At 41.4% G+C, this 26,941-nt stretch overlaps 1 protein-coding gene and 1 non-coding gene across 6 annotated transcripts; both read left to right on the top strand.

The window, feature by feature from the left end:
- The first annotated feature begins 582 nt into the window (after window positions 1-582).
- RC3H2 (ring finger and CCCH-type domains 2) lies at window positions 583-26,789 on the top strand. Of its 5 annotated transcripts, none has more exons than XM_066332943.1 (21): window positions 583-710; window positions 7,791-8,087; window positions 9,435-9,552; window positions 9,991-10,224; window positions 11,073-11,248; window positions 11,353-11,553; window positions 11,936-12,068; window positions 12,307-12,425; window positions 12,737-12,849; window positions 13,438-13,746; window positions 14,506-14,720; window positions 15,658-16,088; window positions 16,509-16,679; window positions 17,724-17,879; window positions 18,163-18,376; window positions 18,542-18,626; window positions 19,157-19,238; window positions 19,412-19,546; window positions 20,098-20,205; window positions 20,613-20,761; window positions 21,372-26,789. In XM_066332943.1, the coding sequence occupies exons 2-21, from the start codon at window positions 7,857-7,859 to the stop codon at window positions 21,568-21,570; spliced, it is 3,579 nt and encodes a 1,192-aa protein (XP_066189040.1). In that variant the 5' UTR covers window positions 583-710; window positions 7,791-7,856; the 3' UTR covers window positions 21,571-26,789. The 5 variants fall into 5 exon arrangements, 4 of the variants coding, with proteins under 4 accessions (XP_066189040.1, XP_066189043.1, XP_066189042.1 ...); XM_066332946.1 differs by having other exon boundaries at window positions 20,613-20,742; window positions 21,372-21,544; XM_066332944.1 differs by lacking the exon at window positions 583-710 and adding an exon at window positions 1,091-1,385.
- On the top strand, window positions 11,732-11,845 carry LOC136369939 (small nucleolar RNA SNORD90). Its single transcript, XR_010745098.1, has one exon. It is a non-coding gene; the product is annotated as a small nucleolar RNA SNORD90 (small nucleolar RNA).
- Window positions 26,790-26,941: the final 152 nt, after the last annotated feature.

The raw sequence follows: 26,941 nt of genomic DNA, 5'->3' as shown, positions 1-26,941 counted from the left end.
CACCGCCGTGACCTTGGCTAAGGCTGTGTTATCTCTGTGACCGGAGAAGCGGCCGCAGCTCCGGGGTGTTGCTCCGGGGGCTGCCGTGGTGGGGCAGCAGCGCCAGCGCTCCGCACGCCTCAGCGGGCCCCGCCGGCCTGAGGGGGCTCCGGGACAACCGCCGTGGGCCAGAGGACGCCTCCAATCCCCTCTTCCCCCTCAGCGCCAGCGATTAAAAAGTCATCAATCGCAATTGAGAAACGACAATAAATAATCGACACTAGCGGCGAAAGTTACAGATTAAAATTCAAAAGGACAATTAATAATCTACGCCAGAGGCGAACGCGGAGCACCGAGCAACCGCTGAGGGGGCTGTGGCGGAGGCGCGCCACAAGGGGGCGCTAGGTGCGGAGGCCGCGCTCTGTCCCGCCGTCTCTATGACCCCCGCTTCCCCCTGGCGGCGGGGCCCGGGCGGGGGGCGCACCCGCCCCGCCGTCTCTATGGTAACTCCCTCCCTCCCGCCCGCCTTCCGCGCGGTCACGTGCGGCGGGCGGCGCGCGCGGCTCTCGCGAGAGCGGCGTCGCGGGGCGTGGCGGCGGTGCCGCTGTCAGCGCGATGAGGCGGCGCCGCCGGGGCTCCCGCCGCTGCCTCCGCCGGGCCGCGCGCCCGCCCCATGGCGCCTGAGGCCGGCACCGCCCGACCGCGCTCCGGCCGCCGTCCCCGCCCAGCAGGTACGGACCGCACCGCACCGCACCGCGCGGGTCGGACCGGGCTGGGCGGGGGCGGCCGCCGCGGGGGACGCGCTGACCCGCCGGGGCCCCGCCCGCCCCCCCCCCCCCCCTCCCGCCATCACCCACCCCGGTCCTTCCTCTGCCTCCCGGCGCTGCGGGAGCCGGGCGGGAGCGGCGTCGGGCTGAGCCCGTCCGGTGCGGCCCGTCGGGGACCGCAGGGGTGTCGGCGCCCGGCGGGCCCCGCCAGGCCGCAGGGCCGGCCCGGGGACCCGGGCAGCCATTTGGTGGCGGCTCCGAAATGACGGCGGGAGTAGGGCCGGGCAGCGGGAGCGGGAAGCCAGGCCCGGGCCCGGGAGTCGGGCCCGAGAACGGGCGTCGGGCCCGGGCCCTGGAGCGGCAGCTGGGCCTGGTGCGGGAGCGGGGCCGGGCTCGGGTGCGGCTGACAGCGGCCTGCGGACGGGCCGAAGCTGCGGGGGCACTGGCCCGGCGTTCCCGGCACCGGCGGAGGGCGGCAGGAGCTCCGGTCCCCTCCCGGACAGCCCCTTGGGGAGCCGCAGCGGCGGGCAGTCCGCGCTGAGGTGCCCCCGGCGCCGGGAGAATGGCACCGGAGCCATGAATATTCCCCGTCTGGAATACTCATGGAGCTGCGCGTTGGGGTAATGGAGGAGAGTCCTGGTAGGAGACAGGTCCTAGGACTGCGCCCACCGTGTCAGGTTTTAAGTGTCTTAAACAAACAAAAAAAAAAAAAAAAAAACCCAAAACAACTGAGCAGGAAAAGCGTGTCCCGGTTCTGCTGATGGTCGAGGTGCACGGAGGGTTTCCAGTTTAAGTGTAGGAGTCAGCACAAAGCACAGGAAAGGCAGCAGAGTGGTGGGAGAGCGATGAGTGTTCGGTTCATCCAGGGTTCAGAGAGGAATGGCATGGATTTGTAACGAGAGAAAATAATGACGAAGTTTAGACAGGCAACCAGGAGAAAATCTGATCTAGGCCTGTTTCATTTTCATGCAAACTTAGAATTTTGTTTGGGTTTAATTGTAGTTCCTGTAGCTTCTCTTGTGGTTGTTCTCTCACGGCCATTAGAGCTACATCTTAATAATGAAACTAAAATTAAAGGCAGTCTTTTGGATTACAAGGGTGTAAATTTGCAATTGTGGCAGAAAAAGTATCTAATTTTAAATGAGAAGCAGCAGTACAGCTGTAAATCTTCTGAATCGAAATACTATTCTTTGACCTTTGGTCTGTCCTAGACATCTGTGGAAATACTAGAAATTGAAACTTCGGTTGCTAGTATAGGTATTGCTCCATGAAACACTGAAGTCTTAATTTTTGTAAGGAATCACTTTCCCAAGACCTTCATGCCTTTTTAGTGAACTTTTTCTTGTTCCTGCATTGTATCTAAAGCTTTCCCCAAGAAAAGCTGGTTATATTATCTTGTATTTCTGTCTTATTTGAGGTTGTGGCCATTTCACTCAAAAATACTAAATTCTAACAAATTTTAGTGTCAGTGCTTTTAAGTACCCCAAAGTGAACTTCTGGTCTGGAGTGTTGATCTCATTTAATTAAGACTTTATTGCTTTAAAAATTGATTAAAATATTTACAATATCCAGATGGTAATAGCTGATAGCATTTGCTAGGAGTATGTTACATTTCCTTGGTGATGTTTTATATACCCTTGATGGGATGAATGTACAGGGTCTTGGACAAACCTAAGGAAAGGAAAAAATCATCCAAGGGCGTTTTAAGGCATTCTGTACAACTTTTAAAAAGGCTTCCCAGCTCCTATGGAGCCCTAGGTTTTCTTGCCTGCATCTCAGAATAGAATTGGCATTTCATTAAAATTGTTTTAAAAATATTAAAATACAGAATTTATCATCTTAAAAATTATAATTTAAACATGAGGATCACATTAAAAAAAAGGCTTGGAGGGCTAAACTGTACGTGGAACTCCTTATTCACTGAAAATATAACCAAAAAGTTAGGAGTTCTACACTGTATCCCTTCTTGGAGTAACTGTGTCGAAGTAGATCTGCTTAGAAATGGATTCCCTTTCTCTGCATTCAGAGAGAGTTCAACTGATTTGGGTGGCAAAAAAAAAAAAAAAATTCATTTATTTGCCCTTTGGTTAGTCCTGAAAAGTCAATACTGTTACAGAAGCTGAGTTGGTATCAGGCTGGTGGCAAGGACAGGCTCTCCTTTCAGGGACACCTAGGAAACACAAGAAAAAACCCACTGTGGCATTACATAAGTATTTGGGAAACTTTTAAAATCTCCTAACGTGATTTGTGGGAGCAAGGGTTGAGCAGGTGTGAGCTGCTGAGGATACACTGGCTCTGCTCTTGGTTTGGGGAGAGTTAACCCTGAATTGAGGGGACTTTGGCAGCCACTGAGCAGCCATGAGCATAAATTTATATTGTACCCCTGTCGATAGGAATTACTCCTCAGCCACATGCTTTGGAGGCAGAGGGGATTCAAGCTTTGATTTTTTTTAACCACTTAACAAGAGAATCTCATGAGTGCTTCGGCAAAACGTAGTGTGAGTGCATGTAAATGTTCAGATCTGTATTTAGGACACCAGGAAGTGGAGTGAAGCTATCAGGGAAGTTCAGGTTGGACACTGGTAAAAGGCTTTTCCCCCAGAGGGTGGCCAGGCCCTGGAACAGGCTCCTCAGGGAAGTGGTTGTGGCACCAAGTCTGCCAGAGCTCCAGGGATGTGTGGACGGTGCTCCTGGACACGTGGTGTAGTGTCACATACTCCTGCAAGAAGCAGAGTTGGACATGATGTGTCCCTTCCCACTTGAGATTCTCTCTGATTCCTGTATGTCCCCAGGATTTCTACTGGTGACTTTTCTGGAACTTAAACTGGGCTGCAGATACTCACAAGAGCATTAATGTTCAGTGAGAGAATGGTGTTGAAATACCGAATTTAATGGTCATTAAAGAATTTACATACAGAATTTTTACATGATGTAAAGAGGTTTGCATGTGACAGGTATTATGAAGTGTAGAAATTATAAGTGTAGAAATAATTCTGCTCAGAGAAGAGGATTTGTTTAATTTCAAGCCATCATAGCTGAATGATGCAAAGCTGTTACGGGGATGGCCCTTCCCTAAGCCTTTATTGAAGCCAGTTTTTTAGATCTGTGGATGATGTCTGTTGAAGAGCAATTAATAAAAGATTCTAGCCTTTCCAGAGAATACATTAATACTGATAATTATATTATGTGATATGTAAGTTTTTGACCCAGTCAGGATGCTTTCAGGAACTACATAACTTAGGAAGGAAAGCTTGAGAAAGCTGCCTCCTTGTAGTGCAAACCAACCATTAATCTGCATAAACGGAAAATTTTAATGGAGATCACTTGAAAAAAAGAAAAGGAAATACCGTGATCTCTGCAGTCAGGATTCACAGCAAGTCAATATCAAGCACTCCTTAATTTAGTGATTAAAAATCAATTGAATTCTAAGATTTAGGCTTAAATCCACAGCAGGATTGTCACTGAACCTCAGTTGTGAAAATACCATATAATTCCACAAGTTTCCCGAGCGTTTCCTTCATCTGTAGAGGACCTTCCCTTTGTTCAGCACTGACAGAATTATTCCCTGTCTCGTTCTCACCCAAGCTCTGCTTATTTGTCTTTGCCTACAGCCCACAGGGGACCTGATGGAGCCAGCCTGAGCAGAGCTGATGCTCTGGGGGAACTGAGTTAAGCCTTCAACCTTTCTTTGAATAAGGGCTGAAACTTGCCTGTCTGCAATTTGGCAAATGCCCTGACTGGGCAGTGTGGGAGAGGAGCAGACTAAGAGCACAGCATGATCATCTAAGCTTGGTTTCTTCAGGAAATCAGAATTGAATCATATTTATCGTGTCCAGGAGTTATTGAGTAAGCATAATGATTTAGATTAGTTGTAGAGAATGTATTTGGATTAGGTCGTTAAAAGTTAATATAAAACTATTAAGGACATCTAAATCTTACAACTTCCATCGTTTTTAAGTGGTACAGCTGTTTGAGGAAGGTTTTGAGGTTTCACCTGTCTTCCACCCCACCTTCCAATTTCATCAGATATTCTGTTGTAAAATGAGAAAGTCAGTCAGTTAATCATTGTTACTCTGATCCATTGCAGCCATTACTGCAGTAGGAAAATACTACTGTTTTAAAAACACAAAATTACTCGGCTGTAATGTTTTTTATTATGACGTGACTTCTGAACTTAGGCTTGTACATTTCTCAGTTTGTCATCTCAAGTGTTGCTCCTGGTAGTAATGCTACAAAACTGATTGCAACTTCAGTATATAATGGTCTTTTAAGTAGCAACTGCCATGACTTTTCAGACTGCTTCCTTGTATGTTTGGCCAGTTTTGCTATCAGCCATTTCTTTGGGATTTCTTTTTGCGGGGTGCTTCTACTTTGACAGGGATGAGGAGCCCTGTGTAGTGCAGAAATAGATAACACATCTGCCAGAATGAAGAGACAGACCAAGGGTAGTTGTTCTAATAGAGTGTACTGCCTGTTAAAAACAGAATCCAAAGCATTACCTTTTTTTTTTTTTTTCTCTCCTCCTTTGTTTGCTCAGTTTAGAGTGCCGGAGCAATTTGTTGTTCAAGAGGACATCCCTGAAATACATTGTTTCTGACAAGGAGCAAGAATCTATTAAACATTTGGCTTATGTTTTTTGTAGGAGTTGACATGGTAATTAGGAGATGCGAGATTGTTTTCCTACACACTGGGGTGCAGGAGTGGCAGGAGAGCTGGCAGGCTCAATAAACGATGGAGATTCCTCCCTGTAAGGCTGCTTGAAGTTTTGGGAGTCAAGAGCTTTTCCCAGCTGTTTGCTGGCTTAATTAGATTTTTTTTTTCCTGTCAAGAAATCTGAAGGTCAACACATGCTTAGTAGAATCTGTCATTTGGGATGATTAAACACCCAGAGATAGATCTTTAAAAACCAGCGGTGCCCACTTGAAGGATCTGTTGTGTTCATTTCTATGCTGGTCAGGAAAACAAGTGTATTTTAAAAGCTTGTAAACAGAGGTGGTTTCTTGCAAGTCTCTGAAGCACCTGTGGAAACCAAACGTGGGTATTGTCTCAGAGCAGAGATCCCCGAGATAATTAATGAGCAGTGTGGACACAGGGACTGTTTATTAGCAGCTCATTAGTGACCAGCAGTTGAGCTCTCTGTACCAGCCTCTTCTTAAACTTTTCCTGTGACACTCACGCACTTCCCAGAGTGGTCTGGTTTGTGCTGTTACCTGTGTCTTGCAGATGAAATAGCACCACTATCAGCCCTAGTCAGCAGTGATGTTGGTGTTGGTCTCCTAAAGTTTCTGGTGGTGCTGCAAAAAGCTTTAAGGAAAGTGTTTATGGACAGGCTTTGCAGTTCTGTGTATCTCCTGTCTGGCTGTTTTGGAAGGGAAGCAGATGTGCTAAAGGAAATTGTGGGGTCCTTAGCAGAGGAATCAAAAATCTTTCTGGACCTGTTGGCTCAGTGTTTGGCTTTGTTCTTATTTGTTTTGCTTTTAAATTTCTTTGGTTAAAAGACACATGTAGCAATTGCACGTTAAAGATGACTGGGGTTGTTAATCTCTGCTAGAGCTTTGATTGTGCCTTCGTAGAAGCTGGAGGAAAATCTGATTTGTGGAATTTTCTGGCTCATGTTGGAAGTGTAACCTCAGCAGTTTGGTTATGAGAGGTTCAACTTCCAGTTTGGTGTGGTTTACTATGGGAATTCATTTGAAGCAAAAATTGCTACACAATATTGAAACGCTCACTGAGATAAGGACATCTTGTACAAGTATCCTGTTACTTAAAGGGCACTGAATGTTCATAGTACTAAATAGGATTTCTAAACAGATGGTCATAATTAACATAAAATGCATCCACAGATAAGAGTCTGTTTGGTCTTCTAGCAATTCTTTCAATGTTCTGGTACTTCAGCATTAATTAAACCATAGCACAGCCAACAATGGAACTGCAGTAAGGAGTTTCTGAATTTGAACACAGAGGGGAGACCTCAGCTTCCTCAGAGCAATTACTTTTTTTCTGTCATCAGAGTAAAAAAATAGAATGCTAAACATCTAATTAAAGCATTTTTGTATTTGCATTTGTAACAAGCTTGCTCATAGCCTTGAAGTGACCCAACTGGTCTGTAGGTTGCCTAGAGAGCAAACACACCACAGTGTGGCACATCAGAGCCCAGGGTGGGGCTGTTCCCTCCGGGGTGGAGCTCTGAATGTAAATCCTCATGACGAAAGCTTGGATGAGAACTTGGTTTCCATGAACTTCTTAGGGCTGGTACCTTCTTTAGGACTGTGACAATATAAGATACACCAACAATCTCCATAAGGCTGTATTTTCTTTGAAATACACTTACATAAACAATTTATTTGCCACTACTGCAGAGTGAGACATTTCAAGAGACAAGGAAGCCATCTGAAGTTATTGCTTGCCTTATCACAGGTTTTGTTCTAAATGCCTGGATTTTACGTACATCAAAGATTTTCTTGCTGTGAGTTCATGGACGTAGTTATATTTAAGGTAGAGACATGAAAAGCAAAATTGCACGGAGCAATCTCTGCCCTTGAGTGCTCCAGTTCTTGCAAGAAAAGGCGGAAGTAACACGAGAATCATAAAACTAAGAACTAGTCTCTCGTTCTTTTGGTGTTTTCTTATGGCTCTTGATATTTGTTAGTTGACTTGTATTTTACAGAAAGAGAAACTGTGCTTTTGAAAAAGCAAAGCTCAGTTTATTTTGGTGTCTGATTAAGTCTGAATAAAATCTGCAGAAGGAAGATGTTGTATGTAATTTCAAATGAAAATAACATTTTAAGCCACCCTCTCTCCCAAAAAAACCTAATGCCATTTATTGTGAATAAGTTAAACTTATGGCAGTCTGAATTAATTTAGTTCATGAGCCTGTTTTGGTACAGTTGTTAAACTAACAGAGAATTGGGGGTTTTGAGTACTTCAGCATAAGGATTTGGGTTTGTTCTTTGTCATATTGAAACTGTGGTCTGTTTTTTTTAATTAAAAATTATTCTAAATTGCCGGAAAGCATGTTTTAAATACTCTGTTATTCACTTACAGCTGCCAAAACATAGTACAGTGAAATAATGGTCTGCTAGCCTGCTAAACAAGTGTCCAGCTTCCACAATGCCTGTGCAGGCAGCTCAGTGGACAGAATTCCTGTCCTGCCCAATCTGCTACAATGAGTTTGATGAGAATGTGCACAAACCCATCAGCTTAGGTTGCTCTCACACCGTGTGCAAGACCTGCCTGAACAAGCTCCATCGCAAGGCATGTCCTTTTGACCAGACTGCCATCAACACTGACATCGATGTGCTTCCTGTAAACTTTGCACTCCTCCAGCTGGTTGGAGCCCAGGTATGATTGAAGCAGCTCTTTGTTTTGCCACTTGTCCGTGCCAGTTGCGATGTGCGCTGCTCTTTCTTCCTCGTTTTAACCCAAATAAATGTAAGGCTTGACTTTGGACTCTCTAGGAGTCTGTGCATACTCTAAATGCAGCTGCACCATTTCAGGGCCGACTTCATCTTCTTCAGGGCCATGAAAACGTGTTCTAGTTGTAACCTGAATTCTGATTTTAAAAGGCTCTTGAACTGTGACTGGAGAAAAAAAATCCCCAGTGGGAAACAGACAATTCTCTGTCCCAGTTGTCAGTAGAATGAGTGAACCTGCAGCCTGCACTCGTTCATCTTAGCCTTGTGAGAAATCTCGTTCCTCAATGTCTCATATTTGGAAGTGGCTTTTTAACCAAGTTCCAGAAGTGTGTGTGTGTGTATAATTTTTTTAAAATATGCCTGATGATTGCTTTTCAATTGGGTTTGCAGACACTGGCTGATCAGGCCAGGAATGTTCCCTGCGCTGTCTCGTAGCAGTGGCAAAACAGTGATTATATAATCAGTGCTGCACTTTATGGGGATTGAATAAGTCTGTTCCCCTTACGCTGATTCATGTGCTTTTTCATGGTACTTTCTCTCTAATACCTTAGTGAGGCAGTAAGATGTTATTTATTTCACTTTCTAATGTCCTGTTACATGCCTTGACACAGCTATTGGTCATGACGCTGTGTCAGAGTGGTTTTGTTTATGAAGCTCACGTGTTCCTTTCACATTTTTTTGTGTGCCAGATCACTGTCTTGATCTTAGAACGTTTATTTCCATGGTCCCCTAACTGCTTGCAACGTATTTCAAACAATTAGTTTATTATGACTAACACTCCCTCTGTTTTCCTTATCTGACCTTGTTTCTCTAATTTGAGGTTTTTTCCACCAAGTTCAGTTTCCTGCTTCTTTTCTTGGACAATTTCAGCATGCCCAAATGATGCTTAAATGATTTTTAATTTTGCTTTGCAATATTCTTGCCAGTTCATTTTGTCCTATAGCTTCCTTTGTGTGTCTGTAGTAAATCATGCTGATCTGCTATACTGATCACCTTCTCTTCATCTTTTAGACCTTGGTTATTGTTCTCTACTTCTGTTTTTAAAGTGTTGATAATAACAAACCCCCTCTTTCATCACCCTAATCCTCATCTCGGGCCCTTTTTGTTGTTCCTTATGCCATGCACATGCCCTGGGTGGGTGCTGTGTTTCCCTGCTCTCAGAGCAGTGCACATCTGCAGTGTTATGTAATTAATGGTGATGTGGGTACCATCGGAGAGGTCAGCCAGGTGCATGTCATTCTTCTCCCCCTTCCTCCCCCTTGCATTTTTTTAGGTACCTGATCATCAGACGGTTAAGTTGAGTAATGTAGGAGAGAACAAACACTATGAAGTAGCAAAGAAATGTGTTGAGGATTTGGCACTCTACTTAAAGCCATTAAGTGGAGGAAAAGGTGAGTCTGCTGAGCAGTGGAATTTTGATGTAGCTTGCTTTTAACAGCATTGTGTTTTCAGTACTGATTGTAAATGTCAGTGAGATAATACTCTCATTTTTCTAATAAAGTTGCCTTGTGTCTTTAAAAGCTTATTCACACTTGCGACACTTGTTTGTGGTTTTTTTATTTTCAGTTTACAAAACACTCTATTTAATAATACTGCCTTGGGGCTAACTTTGTACTAAAGCTGAACTTTCCCCAAAGGATGGCTTTGATGTCAGTTTAAGATTTTAATTAAAGTTCTTTTTGATAAAAAAATTACAGAGTTGCCTAAGAGAAGGTACCTGTGACTGATACCCAAGTCCTAGAAAAACACATACACTGTTAGGCTTTTTTGGTTTTGTCTCACATGGATGAATTTATAAGAAGCCTTTACCTTTTCTCCCTTTTTTGAAGGTGTTGCAAGCTTGAATCAGAGTGCACTGAGCCGTCCCATGCAGAGGAAGCTTGTGACACTGGTGAATTGTCAGCTGGTGGAGGAGGAGGGTCGGGTCAGAGCCATGAGGGCAGCTCGGTCGCTGGGAGAGAGAACTGTCACAGAGCTCATCCTGCAGCACCAAAATCCTCAGCAGCTTTCTGCCAATCTTTGGGCTGCTGTCAGGGCACGAGGGTGCCAGTTTCTAGGACCAGGTAAAGGACCTGTACATCTGCAGCAGAATATTATTTAGCTTCGCCTTTTCTTTACAAAAATGTTTTGAAATGTCTCCTGTTGAGTTGAAGATGTTCTGCCAGGAGGAGAGGAAAAGAGGGGAAAAAAAACCCCAAATAGTGGTAAAATCTTCTGGCTTAAAGTTTTTGGTTGTTTCCCCTGCTGCTCCATTAAATGTTCTTTGAAATTGGGAGGAAGTATTTGAAAAATCCTGGCAAAGAGGAGTCAATAAGCACACGCTGTGCACAGTTTGTAATGGAGTGTAGCAGTCTGGCTGTACTGCTGCCTGTGATTGGGATTGAATAGCTGTCAATACAATCAGCCTAACCTCAGCTGCAGCATACTTTTGAAATTTATAGTGATTTATAGCTCTGATAGAAAAGAAATTCATAGTTAAGGATGCAGCTAAAGCAAGCACAGAAACAATGAACTTCTCTTTAAAATAGAAGTTGTCCTCTCTTGATTCCAGTAACTGTTGATAGCACTGCAGTTCTGTTCCCATATTTATTTCATAGTTTCATGGTGTGGCATTGATGAGGTGTCTGAAAGGACAATGGCTACAAGACTGAAGAGTGGAAAAAAGTACAAAAACTGCACTACTGATGTGTTCATTGCTGGAAGTTAGTCTTAGCTCTAAGTTTGCTGTGCTTAGAGTAGGTCAAAATATTTCTTTTAAACTAGCGGCTTTCTTTAAAAGCATTTTTTGTTCAGTAAAAATGCATTAAAGAATTACACTCAAGATGATTTAGATGCTCCTGCTTATCTGTTCAAATACAGTAGCCTTGCTGTTTTTTGGAATATATTTAACTTTCATTTTTGTGTGTTAAAGCTATGCAAGAGGAGGCACTGAAACTTGTATTGCTGGCACTGGAAGATGGCTCTGCACTCTCAAGAAAAGTTCTGGTACTTTTTGTTGTGCAAAGGCTGGAACCAAGATTTCCTCAGGCCTCTAAAACAAGCATTGGTCATGTTGTGCAGCTACTGTATAGAGCATCATGCTTTAAGGTAAAACAGCTCTGTTGTGGTTTGTGCTGTGCAGCTGTTATTTATGACAGACATGGAGATTTTTGGTTAAAGGAGGAATGTTTAACTATTACTATTTATATTAGGTCACTAAAAGGGATGAAGATTCTTCTCTGATGCAACTTAAAGAAGAGTTCCGGAGTTACGAGGCTCTGCGGAGAGAGCACGATGCCCAAATTGTTCACATTGCCATGGAAGCAGGACTCAGAATATCACCAGAGCAATGGTCTTCCCTTCTTTATGGAGACCTGGCGCATAAATCACACATGCAATCCATTATTGACAAGGTTTGTCAAAGGGATGATTTTAGTATCTTTGTAGGATTCGTTTTGACTGTTAAATGTTACAATAAAAATCAAAGAACTCCGTGAATTAACTTTTTGTTCATAGTCTCATCAAATATTAATTAAAACTAGATTGAATTTTTTTCCCCTGATGTAGCATATTCATCATATGAAGTACTTTAATTAACTTTTTGGTGTCTTATGATGAAGCTTCATAGGGCAGATTCTGAGTTGAGAAATAAAATTTCTCTCCACTGATCCTCTCTATATGCCATCTGAAGACACTATATATTGCATTTAGGAACCAATGTCATGAATATTTTTTTTTCAGATTAGTAATTAATAGTTGTAAGATGCAGCACACTAATTTTCCCTTTATTTTCAGCTTCAATCTCCAGAATCTTTTGCTAAGAGTGTACAAGAATTGACAATTGTCTTGCAGCGCACGGGGGATCCTGCAAACTTAAACAGGCTGAGGCCTCATTTAGAGCTCCTGGCAAACATAGATCCAAATCCAGGTATGCAAATCAAGCTTTTTAAACTTCCTTTGCTATTCTTCATGTCTAGCAATAGAAATTATTAAGATAACCTCCATTCCTGGTTTCAAAATTCCTAATAATGAACATAATTAACTGTTCTTCAGGGCTCCCTGAGTTCTGTCCTAGTATCTGGTGTTGTAAAGTAATACAAGATATGCCTGTTATTTATGATACTGGAGTTATTGACAGAGTGACAACCTGCTTTTCTTGATTTTAGATGCAGCATCTCCAACGTGGGAGCAGCTGGAAAATGCAATGGTCGCCGTAAAGACCGTGGTCCACGGGCTGGTGGATTTCATTCAGAATTACAGTAGAAAAGGCCATGAAACTCCACAGGTAACCAGACTTGATCATTGCGTTATGTCCTACTGTACATTTACTGGGAGATGCAACTTTGAAAAATTACTTTTGATTTGAAATATTTATGGCCTTTCCTGTGGGATAATTGATGATACTGTTACTTATTGCATTCAGATTTTGAGAACTTGACATTTGTGAATATGGAATGTAGCAGAGGTGGCTGTAGTGAGATCCATACAAGGACAACTTAGGGTCTTTTCTGTATTTTAAGCCTACTTTTATGTGAATGTCTGATAGATGGTAAGAGGAATGTCTTTGTGTTTTTTTGTTTGTTGTTCTTTTTTAAGCCACAACCAAACAGCAAATACAAAACAAGTATGTGCCGAGACCTTCGACAGCAAGGGGGGTGTCCAAGAGGAACAAACTGTACATTTGCTCATTCTCAGGAAGAGCTTGAAAAGTGAGTGTGGGAGACTTGTTCCTTTTTCTTTTTTTTTTTTTTCTCTCCATGTAATTTAAATCCAAGCAATCTACAGAGATTTTTGAAAACATTCTCTTCCATACATTAATTTATTTGGAGGGATTTGTGACTCTAGACATGGCAATTCCTTATTTGAAATTAAGTACAGCAAAGCAGTGTCTGCAGACTAATTCCAGTTTTATTTTTTTATTTTGCCCCATACGAGATAAAATTTCCTTTCCTGCAACTGGGTCTAAACTAAGCTCAGTGTCTTTCAAGGATGGGTTATAGTACCTACAAGAGAGAATGTTGATTACATTTTAATTGATTAAGGAGTGAACTGAGTTACTGAACAGTATGCAGCCCTGCATTTTTGTAGCAGTTTTCACCCAAATGCATTTTCAAAAAACTGCAGAATGGGTGTTACAAGAGGAGAGATGATTTTGGGTTCCAATTGTTGAAAATAAGCGTGTAATTTTTTAGCGTCATGTTCCTCTGAATCCCTTATCTCTGCTAGTTTTGCAAATCCACTGAACTTCACAATAAGCACTTTTTATACCACCTTGTCTTTGGTGTGTTTGCTCGTAGATACCGCTTGAGGAACAAAAAAATCAGCGCAACAGTGAGAACATTCCCCCTTCTCAATAAAGTGGGCGTCAACAGCACCGTCTCCACCACAGCAGGGAACGTGATCTCTGTCATAGGAAGCCCTGAGGCAACGGGCAAGATGGTGCCAAGTACTAATGGAATAGCCAACCTGGAAACTGGGGTGCCCCAGCTGATCCCCCGCTGCACAGACACCTCCCTGAGAGCTCTGGAGAACACCAAGAAGGGAGGGAAGGCTGGAGCCAACGGCCAGAACGCTTCTGGGTCCCCTACAGAATCACTTCCTGAGAAGTAGGTGACTTTTTTTGACATCAAGACAATTTAAAAGAACGTCCTGCTTTTAGATTATCTAAAATAATAAATGGAGTTGGTGGGTGGCCAGCAGATACTGAGATGTGGTCCTGGCTGGTGCTCAGTGGCTGCAGAGCTGTGTAAAGTCTTGCACTGCAGTGCAGTTACAGTCACAAAGCCTGTGAGTTCTGGCTGTCAGAGCCAGCACCCGTTGTTTTGGCTGTTCAGTACTCATGTCCAATGTAGACAATCTCTCCCTTTATCTCTTACTCAGTTGTTCTCAGCCTGGTATCTTAATTACTGTTGGGTTATTGCATAAAAATAAAAAGTTATGGCATACAAATAAAATATATATTACATACTATTGGGTTATTACATGCAATAAATTGTACTCAGAATTTGACATTTCCTAAAACCAAGAAGGATGCTCAGAGCGTGCACTTGCTCAAAACCTTATAGTTTTGGGGCTTTAATTTAAAGCTCAGACAATTCTTCAGGAAGCACTGAGACTCTGAACAGCTTTTCAAAGCTCTGTCTTTACCAGAATACACTTACAAATGATATCAAAACATTTATGTCCACCTTTGAGTTATCCTAAGAGAAAGGCTAAAATGTAGCATCAGTTTGGGGTGTGAGAAACAAAATTCCTGAAGAAATTACAAGGCTCAAATATCCATGTTACATGAGAATGTACACAAAGGGATGACTGACTGAAATAAGTGAAGATCTGCTTAATGATTTCTTGGTAATCCTTTTCAGTAAAATTGGTTCTCCACCCAAGACTCCTGTAAGCCAGGCAGCAGCTACCTCAGCTGGTCCTCCTAATATTGGAACAGAAGTTAATTCTGTGCCTCCAAAATCCAGCCCGTTTGTTCCCAGAGTACCTGTCTACCCTCCACATTCTGATAATGTTCAATATTTCCAAGATCCCAGGACTCAGCTGTCATACGAAGTTCCACAGTACCCACAGACAGGTGAGTAAGATGAGCATTGGTTAAAAAATAGCTCTGAACATTTCTCTGGAAAAATAACTTTTATGAGAAATAACTTCTATGTCTGTTTTGTTGATGTCATTTTTATTAAGTGTCTGCTGAATCTTCACTTAATGGAATACTAATCTTGTTAATTGCTGGATGTGTGAGGGACTTGCAGTTTGCTCCCAGTGTTGGTGATTCTTGCCTTTTTGTACTGTGTGTTATGCAGCTTATAGTTCAGCCTCCAGAAAAGCTTGAACCTCAAGGTCTTTCATCTACTTTTTCCTTTTTTAGCTTTTAATTGTTTTTATTTAGACTTGCTCTTGCTATGGCCTATCCATGAGGGTATCCATGGGCAGGATTCAGAGGCAGAGCATGCTTCTTCTGGGAGGCTTACACATCTTAGTGCTTGCTCAAATGTTTTCTGAAGGTTCCAGTTATCTTTTTATATGTGCATGTTTATATTCAAGCAAACCATTGTGGTTTACAGCACTGAGTCATTCACAAGCTGTCAAAAGGTAGAGGTGTTCAGGCAATCCTCTCAGAAAGAACAATAAGTCAAGTGTGAAATGTTATTTATAGACATTTTAGTTTTTAGAAACAGATTTTTATTTTAGAGAGAACTGTTTTATATATATATTTTATATATAAAGAGTTGCTGAAGAGCCTGTGTTTTCAGTTACATAGTGACACCACAGTACATAGGAGCAATATTTTCCAAACTGGGTTCAGTTGGTGAAGGGCCAGCACTGCCCCTGCAAATGTCATACATGAAATGATACTTAACAGAAACATGGTAAGGTCAGTAAGAGGTTTGTAAAGTGTGACTCCTCATTCTCTAAAGGTACTTATCAATGCTATTTACAGTTTTAGAAGGTGTAAAATTTGGGGTCATTTGTGACTGCATTAAACATGCCTTTTTTTCCCACTTTTTAAGGCTATTATCCAGCACCTCCAACAGTACCAGCTGGTGTGGCTCCCTGTGTTCCTCGCTTTGTGAGGTCCAATAACGTTCCAGAATCCTCTCTCCCACCTGCTTCCGTGCCATATGCCGATCATTACAGTACATTTCCCCCTCGGGATCGACTGAATTCCCCCTACCAGCCTCCTCCTCCTCCTCAGCCCTACGGACCAGTCCCTCCTGTCCCCTCTGGAATGTACGCTCCAGTCTACGACAGCAGGCGCATCTGGCGCCCGCAGATGTACCCACGGGATGATATCATTAGGAGCAATTCGTTACCTCCCATGGATGTGATGCACTCATCTGTCTATCAGACATCGTTACGGGAGAGGTACAACTCTCTGGATGGGTATTACTCTGTGGCTTGTCAACCTCCAAACGAGCAGAGGACTGTGCCTTTACCGAGGGTAAGTGAGAGCCAGGAAGGGAAGGCTCTGTGCAGAGTTGGTTCTGAAGGTCGTTACTGGAAAGTTGGTAAATAATTAGCATAGACCTGTTTATTACGGTGATCGAGACATGTGACTTGGACAAAGTTCTTGTTTTGTTTTTAACCTTAAAATGGGCTTGCAAAACAGACCACTGCAATCTATATCAGGACCGGATGCCCTTTGCCTCTTTAATGCCCATGTATGTTGCTTGAATTAATTGCATATCTAAGATTTGAGTTGCCATATATGGGCCTGTGAATTCTTGTGAAATTCTTCAAGTGATCCCAGTGGAGGGTTACAGACCCAAGGAAATTTGGGGATCCAAGTGTGTCCCGTGCAAGTCTTTGCCTTCTGAGTGGAGTGTGATGGGATATCCAGTTCTGTGTTTATTCTTTCTAGGAGCCTTGTGGTCATTTGAAGACTGGTTATGATGAGCAGCTGAGACGGAAGCCGGAGCAATGGGCACAGTACCACACACAGAAAACTCCTCTGGTATCCTCAACCCTTCCTATGGCAACACCATCTCCAACACCACCTTCTCCTCTCTTCAGTGTAGATTTCAGCACAGAGGTGGGAAGCCAAAGAACCTCTTTGTTTTCCCTTCTTGTTTCCCTAAGATGCCATTTAATATTTCTAGTAAAGATTTTGTACCTGCCATTTATTATTCATAAAATTAAGTTAATCTTCTAGGAAAAGGAAAGTGATATCTAATAATGATGCAATTCAATTTGTTATTAAGGTGACGCTAAACATGACTGCAGAAAAAAGGTCAAAGAAGTATTTGTGTAGGGAACAGCAGTTGTGTTTTCCATTAAAAAATCCATTGCCTTTGATACTCCAAATGGCTTTGGCTTGATGAGTAGCCTGAATCAAACTTCAAGAGCTTATCAAGTCCCAAAGAATGCATTCCCTTAAGAGTGGCAAGAGGCATTGGTAGGACATTGTGTACTTCAGTGGTAAGTCCTGTAAAGAAGAAGAGGAGCTCAAGAAATAGCAATAGTGTGCTTTTGAAGGAAAAAAAAAGCCATAAAATACCTTATTCTGTCTCTCTAAATTAGCTGCATCCAAGAAACTGGTTTGAAAACCACTGTGCCAAGCACTCTTAGCTGTGGTTTGACAGTTTTGTTGGTGATATTTGAGGTGTTAAGAATGATTACTCAGATCTTGTAGGTGTACCTGAAGTGCCTTATGCATGCATTCCAGGTGAATCAGGATTTAATCATTTTTACCCAGGTTGGAGGGTTGTAAGTTGTATTTCTATTTACCACTGGCTAATACATACATGAAAGGAAAATGCATGGCTTCCTCTCAGTTAAGTTACTGTAGCTATTTGCCTAAAGAAACCTGACACTAACACAAATTCCAGTCTCTCATCTTGGCAGGCCAGGCAGTTATTTGTATGGCAAAGTTTGCCCTCTGACAGCTGCCAGGGGCACTGGTTTAAAATTTGACAAAACAGCTTATGTTGTCCCCAAGTCAAGTCTTGAATATAGCTGGAACTCCTTGATTGACTTTTGAGATACATTTACTGCTATTTAATTAAATTATCTTCTCATTTTAAAACTGAATTCCCTGTTCTTATTATTCACTGCTTATTTATTCCCTTTTCTGTAGTTCTCAGAGAGTGTCAGTGATTTGAGTGGAACTAAATTTGAGGAAGACCATCTCTCTCACTATTCACCGTGGTCTTGTGGCACTATTGGCTCTTGTATAAATGCTATCGACTCAGAGCCCAAGGATGTGATTGCCAATTCCAATGCCGTGTTAATGGTAGGGGTTTTCTGCATGTTCTCTCATTAGTGTGATGATCCTTACATGCTGAAGTGTCTTCTGTTTGGTTAAACCAGCCTTTTTTATTTAAAAAAAAAAAAAAAAAAAAAGGTGATAGCTTCCATTATTAGTATTTTAAAGTAGTTCTGCTCATTTGAAATTGTTTGGAGTATCTTTTCCCAGTTTTCTAAATAGGCTACAATAATGAGAAAGTTACTGGCCAGCTGAAGAATGTGCATAACCTCAAAGGAGTCCATGTATCTCGTGTCTCCTGAATATGCAGGATTTGGACAGTGGAGATGTTAAGAGGAGAGTGCATTTATTTGAAACGCAGAGAAGGGCAAAGGAGGAAGATCCTATAATCCCGTTCAGCGACGGACCCATCATCTCCAAGTGGGGTGCAATCTCCAGGTCATCCCGCACAGGTTATCACACAACAGATCCAATCCAGGCCACTGCTTCCCAAGGAAGTGCTACTAAGCCCATCAGTGTATCAGGTACAAGTTCAGACTTTATGTGACAAAAATTCATCCTTTATACACACCACGAGCGTTTCATCCCCTTTGTGCATACCTCAGCTATGAAATGCAAAGACCTAAAGGATGTGTACATCCCCCTGAAGAGCAGAGGAGAGAGTGAATGCTGTCTTAATTCTTTTGCAGATTATGTCCCTTATGTCAATGCTGTGGACTCAAGATGGAGTGCCTATGGCTCAGATTCTGCCTCCTCAGCACGTTATGCAGAACGGTACGGACTCCTTCCCGAGCTCTGTTCACAGCTTTTTCTGTAGCTTGCAGTTCTTCAAAGTCCTCAGTGTGTGTGTGGGGAATCTGGAATGTCTATTAATAGACATTCTTAATTTTAAAGTAAAGGACTTTTTACCTATCCAGCATAAAGCTTTGGAAAAAAGTAGGTTAAAACTTGTGTAGTCTTTAATACTTAATGCATTTAATAGTGCACAATTACTAGCAGTGTATCCCTTGAGAGACCCATCAAAGAACTGGAGTCAGGTACTGCCAAGTTGTCATGTCAAAATCTTGAGTAGTTTCAGTCAGACTGAAAAAAACTAGTAGTTTTTTTGCCACATCTTACAAGGATGTTTGCTGTATACAATGCCTTGAAGTATTATGAGCCACAGTAAAGATGAGTAACACATTCTCTAATGCACATCTAGTTTCTGTCCAAAAAATCTAAAACTGAGAGACTAATGAAGTTATGGGATATTTGATTTAGAGAACTTGTTTTTAATTCCTAGTTTTGCCTTCTTTCTTTTAAAGGGACAGGTTCATAGTTACAGATTTGTCTGGTCACAGAAAGCATTCCAGCACTGGAGATCTACTGAGTATTGAATTACAGCAGGTAAGACCCATTATTATACCATAAGTTTGTTTTTTTGTTTTTTTTGTTTTTTTTTTTTTAATTTAAAATTAATTGTTTACTAAAGTGCTTTAAAATAAATTTTCTTAGCGTAGCTGCCTGGCTGCACTTGGTTTGGGTGTAATGTTTGGTAACTGAGCTGTTTCTTTCCATAGGCCAAAAGCAACTCCTTACTCCTTCAGAGAGAGGCAAATGCACTTGCCATGCAGCAGAAGTGGAATTCTCTAGATGAAGGCAGTCGTCTTACCTTAAACCTTTTAAGCAAGGAAATTGATTTGAGGAATGGTGAGGTAAAGAAAGGGGTAATTGGGATGAAACAAATCTTGGAGGGTGTTTAGATATTTATATATATACAGAAGCACATGAATTTTAACTAAGAGTTGAAACTTGGTTTTGATGCTCCCAAATATTGATAGCACATTCTGCAAGTTAAGTCGCTGTTGTTGCACTCAGTTATTTCCCTGAGATAAGCAGGTGCACACCTGCTGTGCTGCTGCTCCAAACATGCATTTATCAAGTGGGAAGAATGTGACAGTCCTTTTCATGCAATCATTAGTTTTTGTCTACTTGTACGTGTTATAAATCTAAACATTTTGTCAATGGAGTCAAGCTTCTTTAGTATTCATTGTATCTCTGTGTTTCAGTACTTTACTGTGATTTGATTTAGCTTTGTATCCTATGTTTGTGCCTGAAGTTCATTTTTGTCTGACTAGCTCTCTTGTATTGTAGAAACGTTATGTGCTGGAAATGCATCTTCTGCTTTCACTTCAATACCCCAGTGTTGTGTGAAGCCAGTGAAAAGCCAACTTGATATTTAGAGAACATATTAATTCTTTTTTAGACTGATTATCCTGAAGACTGTGCAGACACAAAGCCAGACCGAGACATTGAATTGGAGCTGTCAGCCCTCGATACAGACGAACCTGATGGGCAAGGTGAACAGATAGAAGTGAGTACTAAAATCTGTGCCTAAAGAAGTCACTGGGTCTTTTCATTACTCTTTATGGATTAGTATGTTGTTAGCAGAGCTTTGGGTTTTAGTCCTAGTAATGGCATCCAGCATTTCTATTATTTAGCACTTGAGGTCTTGTACTTCTCAGTCAGATACCTGGCAGGTAATACTAGTGAAGTTAAAAACAGCTCACAGTTAATAATGCTCTTGTCACTCACAGCCATCTTTGAATAATTGGCTTTTCCTTCAGTGAAATGTGGCAGACATTGCAATAGTTGGGCATAAAATAAGGGAGTTTTATGACCAGACTCCCATTTCCATTAGCATAATGTAGTGGAACTTAATAGGCAAATGTAAAACTGGTAGGGACAGAGTTGATGGGCATTTCTCCTTTTCTCTTGTAGGAGATTCTGGACATACAGCTAGGGATCAGCTCCCAAGAGGATCAGCTGCTCAATGGAACAACCGTGGAGAACGGGCATCTGCTAAAGCAGCACCAGAAAGATTCTATGGAACAGAAGAGACAAAGTTTAGGTGAAGACCTTGTGATTCTGTGAGTGTTAGACAAAACAGCAGTGTCTGCCAGTGTTAGACAAACAGAAGCATCAGCATAGTGGAAGCATGATTGTGTAAGGATGAACTACGTACCTGCTCAGACTTGGATTAGACACCTGCATTGTTTGTACATGGTGGAGTGAGAAGAACCTGTTCAGAAATAGAATTAGGCCACAAAGCTGAAAGTCCCAGGCTGGTACCATTGTTCGTATGCATCGTTGTAATCGTACACACTGAAACGTGTCACAGCTGTTCAAAATACCTTTCACAGTCAGTAAGCAAAAAAATGCAGAATATTTTTATAGTTAACAGAAATTAAGAAAAACTTCAAAAGGTTAAATGGCGGACTGTTTGCACAAATCTCCGTGGAGAGGTAGATTTTGAAATACACTAATTTAGGTTTCTATGTTCTGTAGTCTTTAATGAGTAAAGCAGCCTTTGAAAATGAGGCAGACTACTTTAACACCTCGAGCGTACCATTCCAGAGGAAGATGTTTAGCCTGTTGCTAAAAATGAGTTTGTCAGTATTTATTTAATGCACACAATTCAGTTCCGGATACTTGTGCATGTCCTTGTTTAATATTTGTGTAACTTATTTTTCTCCTCAGGGAGGAGCAGAAAACAATCCTGCCCGTAACTTCTTGCTTCAGTCAGCCGATCACAACATCTGTTAGCAATGCAAGCTGCCTGCCCATCAGCACATCAGTCAGTGTTGGCAGCCTCATTTTGAAAACTGCTCACATTATGTCTGAGGATAAAAATGACTTTTTAAAGCCTGTTGCAAATGGCAGGATGGTTAACAGCTGAAAGGCATTCATCTTTCCAGCTTGTGACCACACCATGGAAGCATTTACACTAGCTTTTTATATATATAATATATATTATATAATGTATATTTTTTTTAAAAAAAATAATATTGGGGTCATGCATTTCCTGTGGACTCTTTGATACTTCAAGCCCCTCTCGCATTAGCATTCTGAAGAAAAAAAAAAAAAAACTTACTTTAGTAGGGTAAGGCGTTCACTTTCCACAAATGAATGGAATTTGGACATTGTTTTACTTAAGCTTAAAGCAGCTTTTTATGAGTTTGTAGCAATCCGGTGCAGTATCTGAGCCATTCTTGTTGAAAATGGCTTCTGTAGAAAACTAACAACTCAGTTATTTAAACTAGCAGGATCCTACGATGATACATCTAGTGAAAGGAAGACTAACTTATTTGTCTCTATTTTGTTTCACGAGAGAAGAACTTTTGTCTTGTTGCAGCTGCTTTTTCTTTAGTTGTGGAACTTTGCATGGAGTCTTGTTTCCTGTTGGAAGACTGAGAGAGGTGGAGATTTGGACTTGAGGCTTTTACAGGGTTATCACACCATCAGCTTTGCACTGCTGCGTTGTTTGCAGGTCCGTGGGGCAGTGCTTTGCTGCAGCTTTTGGTTTCCATTCCCCCCAGTTGATGCTTTAGTACTGTAGACACATATTCACAGGCTACTTGTCCAAGTAAAGTTATCAGAAGTAAATCAAGTGCCTAAGTCCTCCAGCTAATGTACTAGGTATTGATTTCCCCAAGCTACACGTGGAACAATTTTCAACGATTTTGAGAGGTTATGCACTAATGTAACAGCAGTTTTAGGGTTTTTTTCTTCTTCTTTTTCTTTTTTTTTTTTTCATTAATAGTTCTCAACTTGGAGATTATAGGATCCAGATGACTTGGCAAAAAGTATCAGGTGCTCTTGGCTTTCCTTTGAAAACCCTGTATCTAGTGTTTGCACTGACTAACAAGATGGTATTGCTGTTTTTTGTACTGTTTTGTTTTAATTTAAACTAAATATTGGGAATTTAAGGTGGTTGTAATTACCTTTGTTAAATGTTGTTAATCATAATCTTGTATTCAGGTTTAATTTTTGTTTATTCAGTGGCAACTTATTTTCAAAGACCTTGAAAATACAATGAGATAGCATTATCTGACCTTCAGAGTGCTGAAAACTGTATGAATTTATGCCCTGTTAAGAGGTGACTGAGAATCATGTTAGACTTGTCAACTGAAAATTGGTTTTCATAAATACACGTGAACTAGAGCCCTGGGCATATTTTTTTTGAGAAGCTTAAAAATCCACTTTCATTTTTTTTTTCTTTTAAGAAAGCAGGACTCTCCCTCCTGATGATTACTATCTTTCTTGTTTGTCCTCTTGCTTTTCTTTGTGACAAGTTTTACATTTTTTTTTATGTTTTTATTAACTTCTGTGAAGTTGTTTACTCTGAAAATTGTACTGGAATATTTTAAGCCAAGCTGATCTTTCACCAGGTGTACTGCATGTAAGGGCTTTTCCTGCTAGCAAAATGCTTAAAGAGGATCATGTTACTGGTCGTCTGAGTTGTTATTTTACAAAATCACAGCTATGTGGTCGGGTAAGATTTTGATAACTGTTTTGTGCACGCTTCTGGGGGGTGGGGGTTGGCATTTCCCTGAGGGTTACTGATTAGACTAAGTAAATATTGGTGTTTGATATCTCTCCTAACGAAACCTGTCCATGAAATAATTACGTTGTAAATATACCTGCAAATCCAAGGGTTAGTTTTGATATTCTGGTGTCAGTATGGAAGATCTTACGCATCTATTTAATACTCCAGTGTCAAGGAATGTATTTAGAAAAACAGTCAAGTAGTCTTTTCTTAGTTTCCTTTGGCTGTTGCTGTACCTTCTCCAGCCAGTGCCACCTCACTCTAGGGTTAGACTGACGCTTCTTTCACTCGCTACGTGAAGTGAATGGATACAAGAACCAGACCACCTTTGTCACCTTAACTTATTTCCTATTGATGTTAACTTTAACTTAGAATGTTAGACATAAAATATGATTGTTGTATATTTTATACCAAGACCATTCTGTAAATATGAATTTATATTACTTTTGAAATGCTTCTGAGATACTATTATTTGCTGTACAATGTAATTCCAAAACAGATATGCAAACAAGTATGTCTCTTTCATGGATATTTAAACAGTGAGATCTTCCATGTTGAAGGTGATGTAATTTTTTTAAAAGATTTTTAAATTTTAAATTGCTATTTTGTTACAAAAATAGAGAAAATATAAAGGTTTGAGAAGTCCTTATTTGCCCTCAGGGAAAGAGCCCTCTGTGCACCAGAACTCCACAGAACATCTTCAGCATGATCTGAGGGTGAATATATACTACATAAATTGATTGTGTATTTACCTTAACTTTTTAATTTTAAAATGGCAATTTTAAAAACTTGGTTGTGCTCTGCTGGAGGGGGTTGGGATAAGCTGCTTACACACATTTGCCTGTTTGTCCAGTGAAATGACACAAGCCTGACATATTCCTGCCAAGGTCTTGGCATATTTAAGAACAAATGTATCTCTAGACTCTTGTCTGCAGCAGGAGGTCCCGTGATAGAGCAGTTCTCTAGGATGACCATACACTTGAGATGGAAAGTCGATTCTCAACTGAGGCTAGAGTTTTCTAGTTGAATTTTTAACCTATAATGACAGGCAAAAGAATTATTTGAGGATTTAACAGCATGCCGGCTTTGTCTTAGAGTTTTAACACTGACTGTGTGGTTTTTGCCATGAAACTAATGCCCTCCAGTGCCCTGACGGGGAGAAGAAGCTGCAGCTGGGAACACCTGGCTCTGGCTTCCTTCTTTGTTCAAGTTTCAGCCCTTGACCCTTTACAAACAAGTATGTATTCATTTGTTAGTTGCAAATCAGGTGCCTTTGGGCTATGGAAGGGCTTGTTTTTCTGACACTGAGCGAGTGACTTACCTTTGTGTGTGTCAATAGCAGTGATGCCCATTGAGGTTTTGGCCTAATTTTACTGTGCTGTCAGAAAAGAAGGCCCGGAGCAGATCGGGGAAAGAGATTGGCTCTTTTGCTTTGCTTGGACAAGCATTTTGGGTTGGTTTAGTTTGGTTTGGTTTTTTTTTTTTTTTATTTTTATTTTGTTTTCCCCCATTAGGGGTACAGCAGGGATTTCACATGCAAGAGAGACGGGAATTATTAGTATCTAAGTTAATTGTGTTGCCTCACTACCTGGATTCATTCCTTGGTTTGCCTCATTTCCCACATAGGTCTTAATAGAGACTAATGCTTGTGCTGGGAGAATGCTTGTGTGAGAAAGTAACTATCTGTACATTCTTAACATATACTTAAAGCAGAGTGATTGCCCTGCTACTGATATTTTGTTCCTGTAAACAGGTGACAAGAAATGAATCTTAGTGTTTATGCAGATTTTGCATTGTAGAATGTATACTAGACCCTTCAAAGGCAAGGTTAGACTCTTTGCAAAGCAAACTGGCGTTGGTTCTTGGTAGTCTAGTACAGGGACACTAAAAGTTTGGCATTTGATTTAGGAAAAAGAAAACAGTTGTACACAGCTGATTATGTTAAATAAGCTCTTAATTAAGCTCTTTGTAGAAGTCTAATTTGGAAGGTTTTAGTGCTTTGATAACTCAATTGAAATTTTAATTTCTCCTGTACTCAAGAGCTGAATGCTGTTCTTGTATAATAGTGTACTAGGCTGGATGAGGTACAAAATAATGCACAGTGGTCAGAAACAGCTGAGGAAAGAACGCTTCAAATAACTCAATCTAAACTCAGAATAGTTCCAAACATTGGTTTTGTTCGCTTTTTTAAAGCACAAGTTGTCAAGTTGTACCTGTTGCTGTACATAAACACTGTATGCCAGCAGCTCCTTGATCATATTTGTGAACAGACTTTTCATTAATTATTAGACTGGTATTAAAGGAAGGTGTTGAATTTGAGAGTGTAACAAAATGAGAAATGATCAGATGATCTATAGGATATAAAAGTCCATTTTTATGTTGTAGTTTAATCCCTTTGTTAGGAAGTTCCCTCTCATTGAGGGACCTCTTCTGCAAGCAGAACACAATAAATGTGCTTTTTTAAATGGCCCAATTTCCCAGTATAAATGAACAGCTGACTTTGGCAGTAGTCATCCCCCTGCATCTCTTTGCTGGCAAGGGTGCAGGACAAGGGGGGGCAGAAAAACCCCCAAAGCTGTCACTGATGAGATGAAAGAAATCCCAATAATCATAGTGCCCAATGCCCAAACATAATTCTACACCCCATTATTTAAGGATGCTTGTGGAAGCTTTTAATCACTCAAGATTTTGCTGTAAAAGCTGAAATAAAGCAGAGCCTGGCTGCGTTTCTTACTGCCAAAAGCCAAGGTCATTTGCACATAGCCCATGGATTTCTCCAGAGTAGATCTCCGTTACCCAAGGCATGGGAATGCATGCGTTTTCTTAGCTGGGCAAACAAGTACATTATACAGTAGTTGTGATACAACACACGTGGCTTTGATTTGTACTGCACATACCCACTGTACAGCCACTCCGAAGTATTGTGGTTAGCTTGCAGCATCTGCTGTCGCATTGATACTGTTTACTGCGTATTCTTTTCCCTGGAAGTTTTAAAAAGAAAATTTTTTTTTCTTGTTGCATTGATTACATTTTATAAATTTGCTTAGCTGGAAAGTTTGGGAAAAGAGGCCTGTTTGTCAATTGTACAACCGATTGTGAAGCTCTAGTGTGAATATTTTTACGTCTGTATTAGACATTTTCTTTGCAAATCTATTGTTCGATTGAAATGTAAATGAAATAAAAGATGGTGTACACCCATCATGTATAAAGCAGGCACCATCGCTACGATGGATTTAATGCTCATTTTTATGGCGCATTCTCAGCTTCTATTTAAAACTATAATTTAAAGAAAAAAAAAATCTGTAAAATGAAATGGGGATATATGGGGGAGTAAATTCTATTCCGTTTATTTCGGTTTTGATTCCCAATGGTAATGTTTCCCTTCGTGTTAGAGTTAGGGGGGCCCCGGCGGGGCCCGTGTGTCGCTGTAGCACTGACGTGCAGAGGTTGTAGCTTTGGCTGGGCACGGATAGAGCATCCCGGTTCGGTGTTTGAGAGACTCGATGGAAGAAGTTTGCAGTATTGACATGTATTTGCATGCACGAATAAAAATTATTTGTCCACCTTAACGGGGCTCTTCGTTTGTCAGCGGCGGGCACTGGGGAGGGCCGGGGGGAGCGGGAGGGAACGGAGCCACTGCGGGGCGAGGCTGCCGGGGCCGCTGCCGTTCTCCGGACGGGCGGTGCCAGTGCCAGTGCCGGTGCCGGTACCGTTCTCTGGG

Source organism: Sylvia atricapilla, chromosome 19, assembly GCF_009819655.1.
Source record: "Sylvia atricapilla isolate bSylAtr1 chromosome 19, bSylAtr1.pri, whole genome shotgun sequence".
NCBI lineage: Eukaryota > Metazoa > Chordata > Aves > Passeriformes > Sylviidae > Sylvia > Sylvia atricapilla.
The sequence above is the reverse complement of the archived record's forward strand: the minus strand, read 5'-3'. Positions and strand labels throughout refer to the sequence as shown.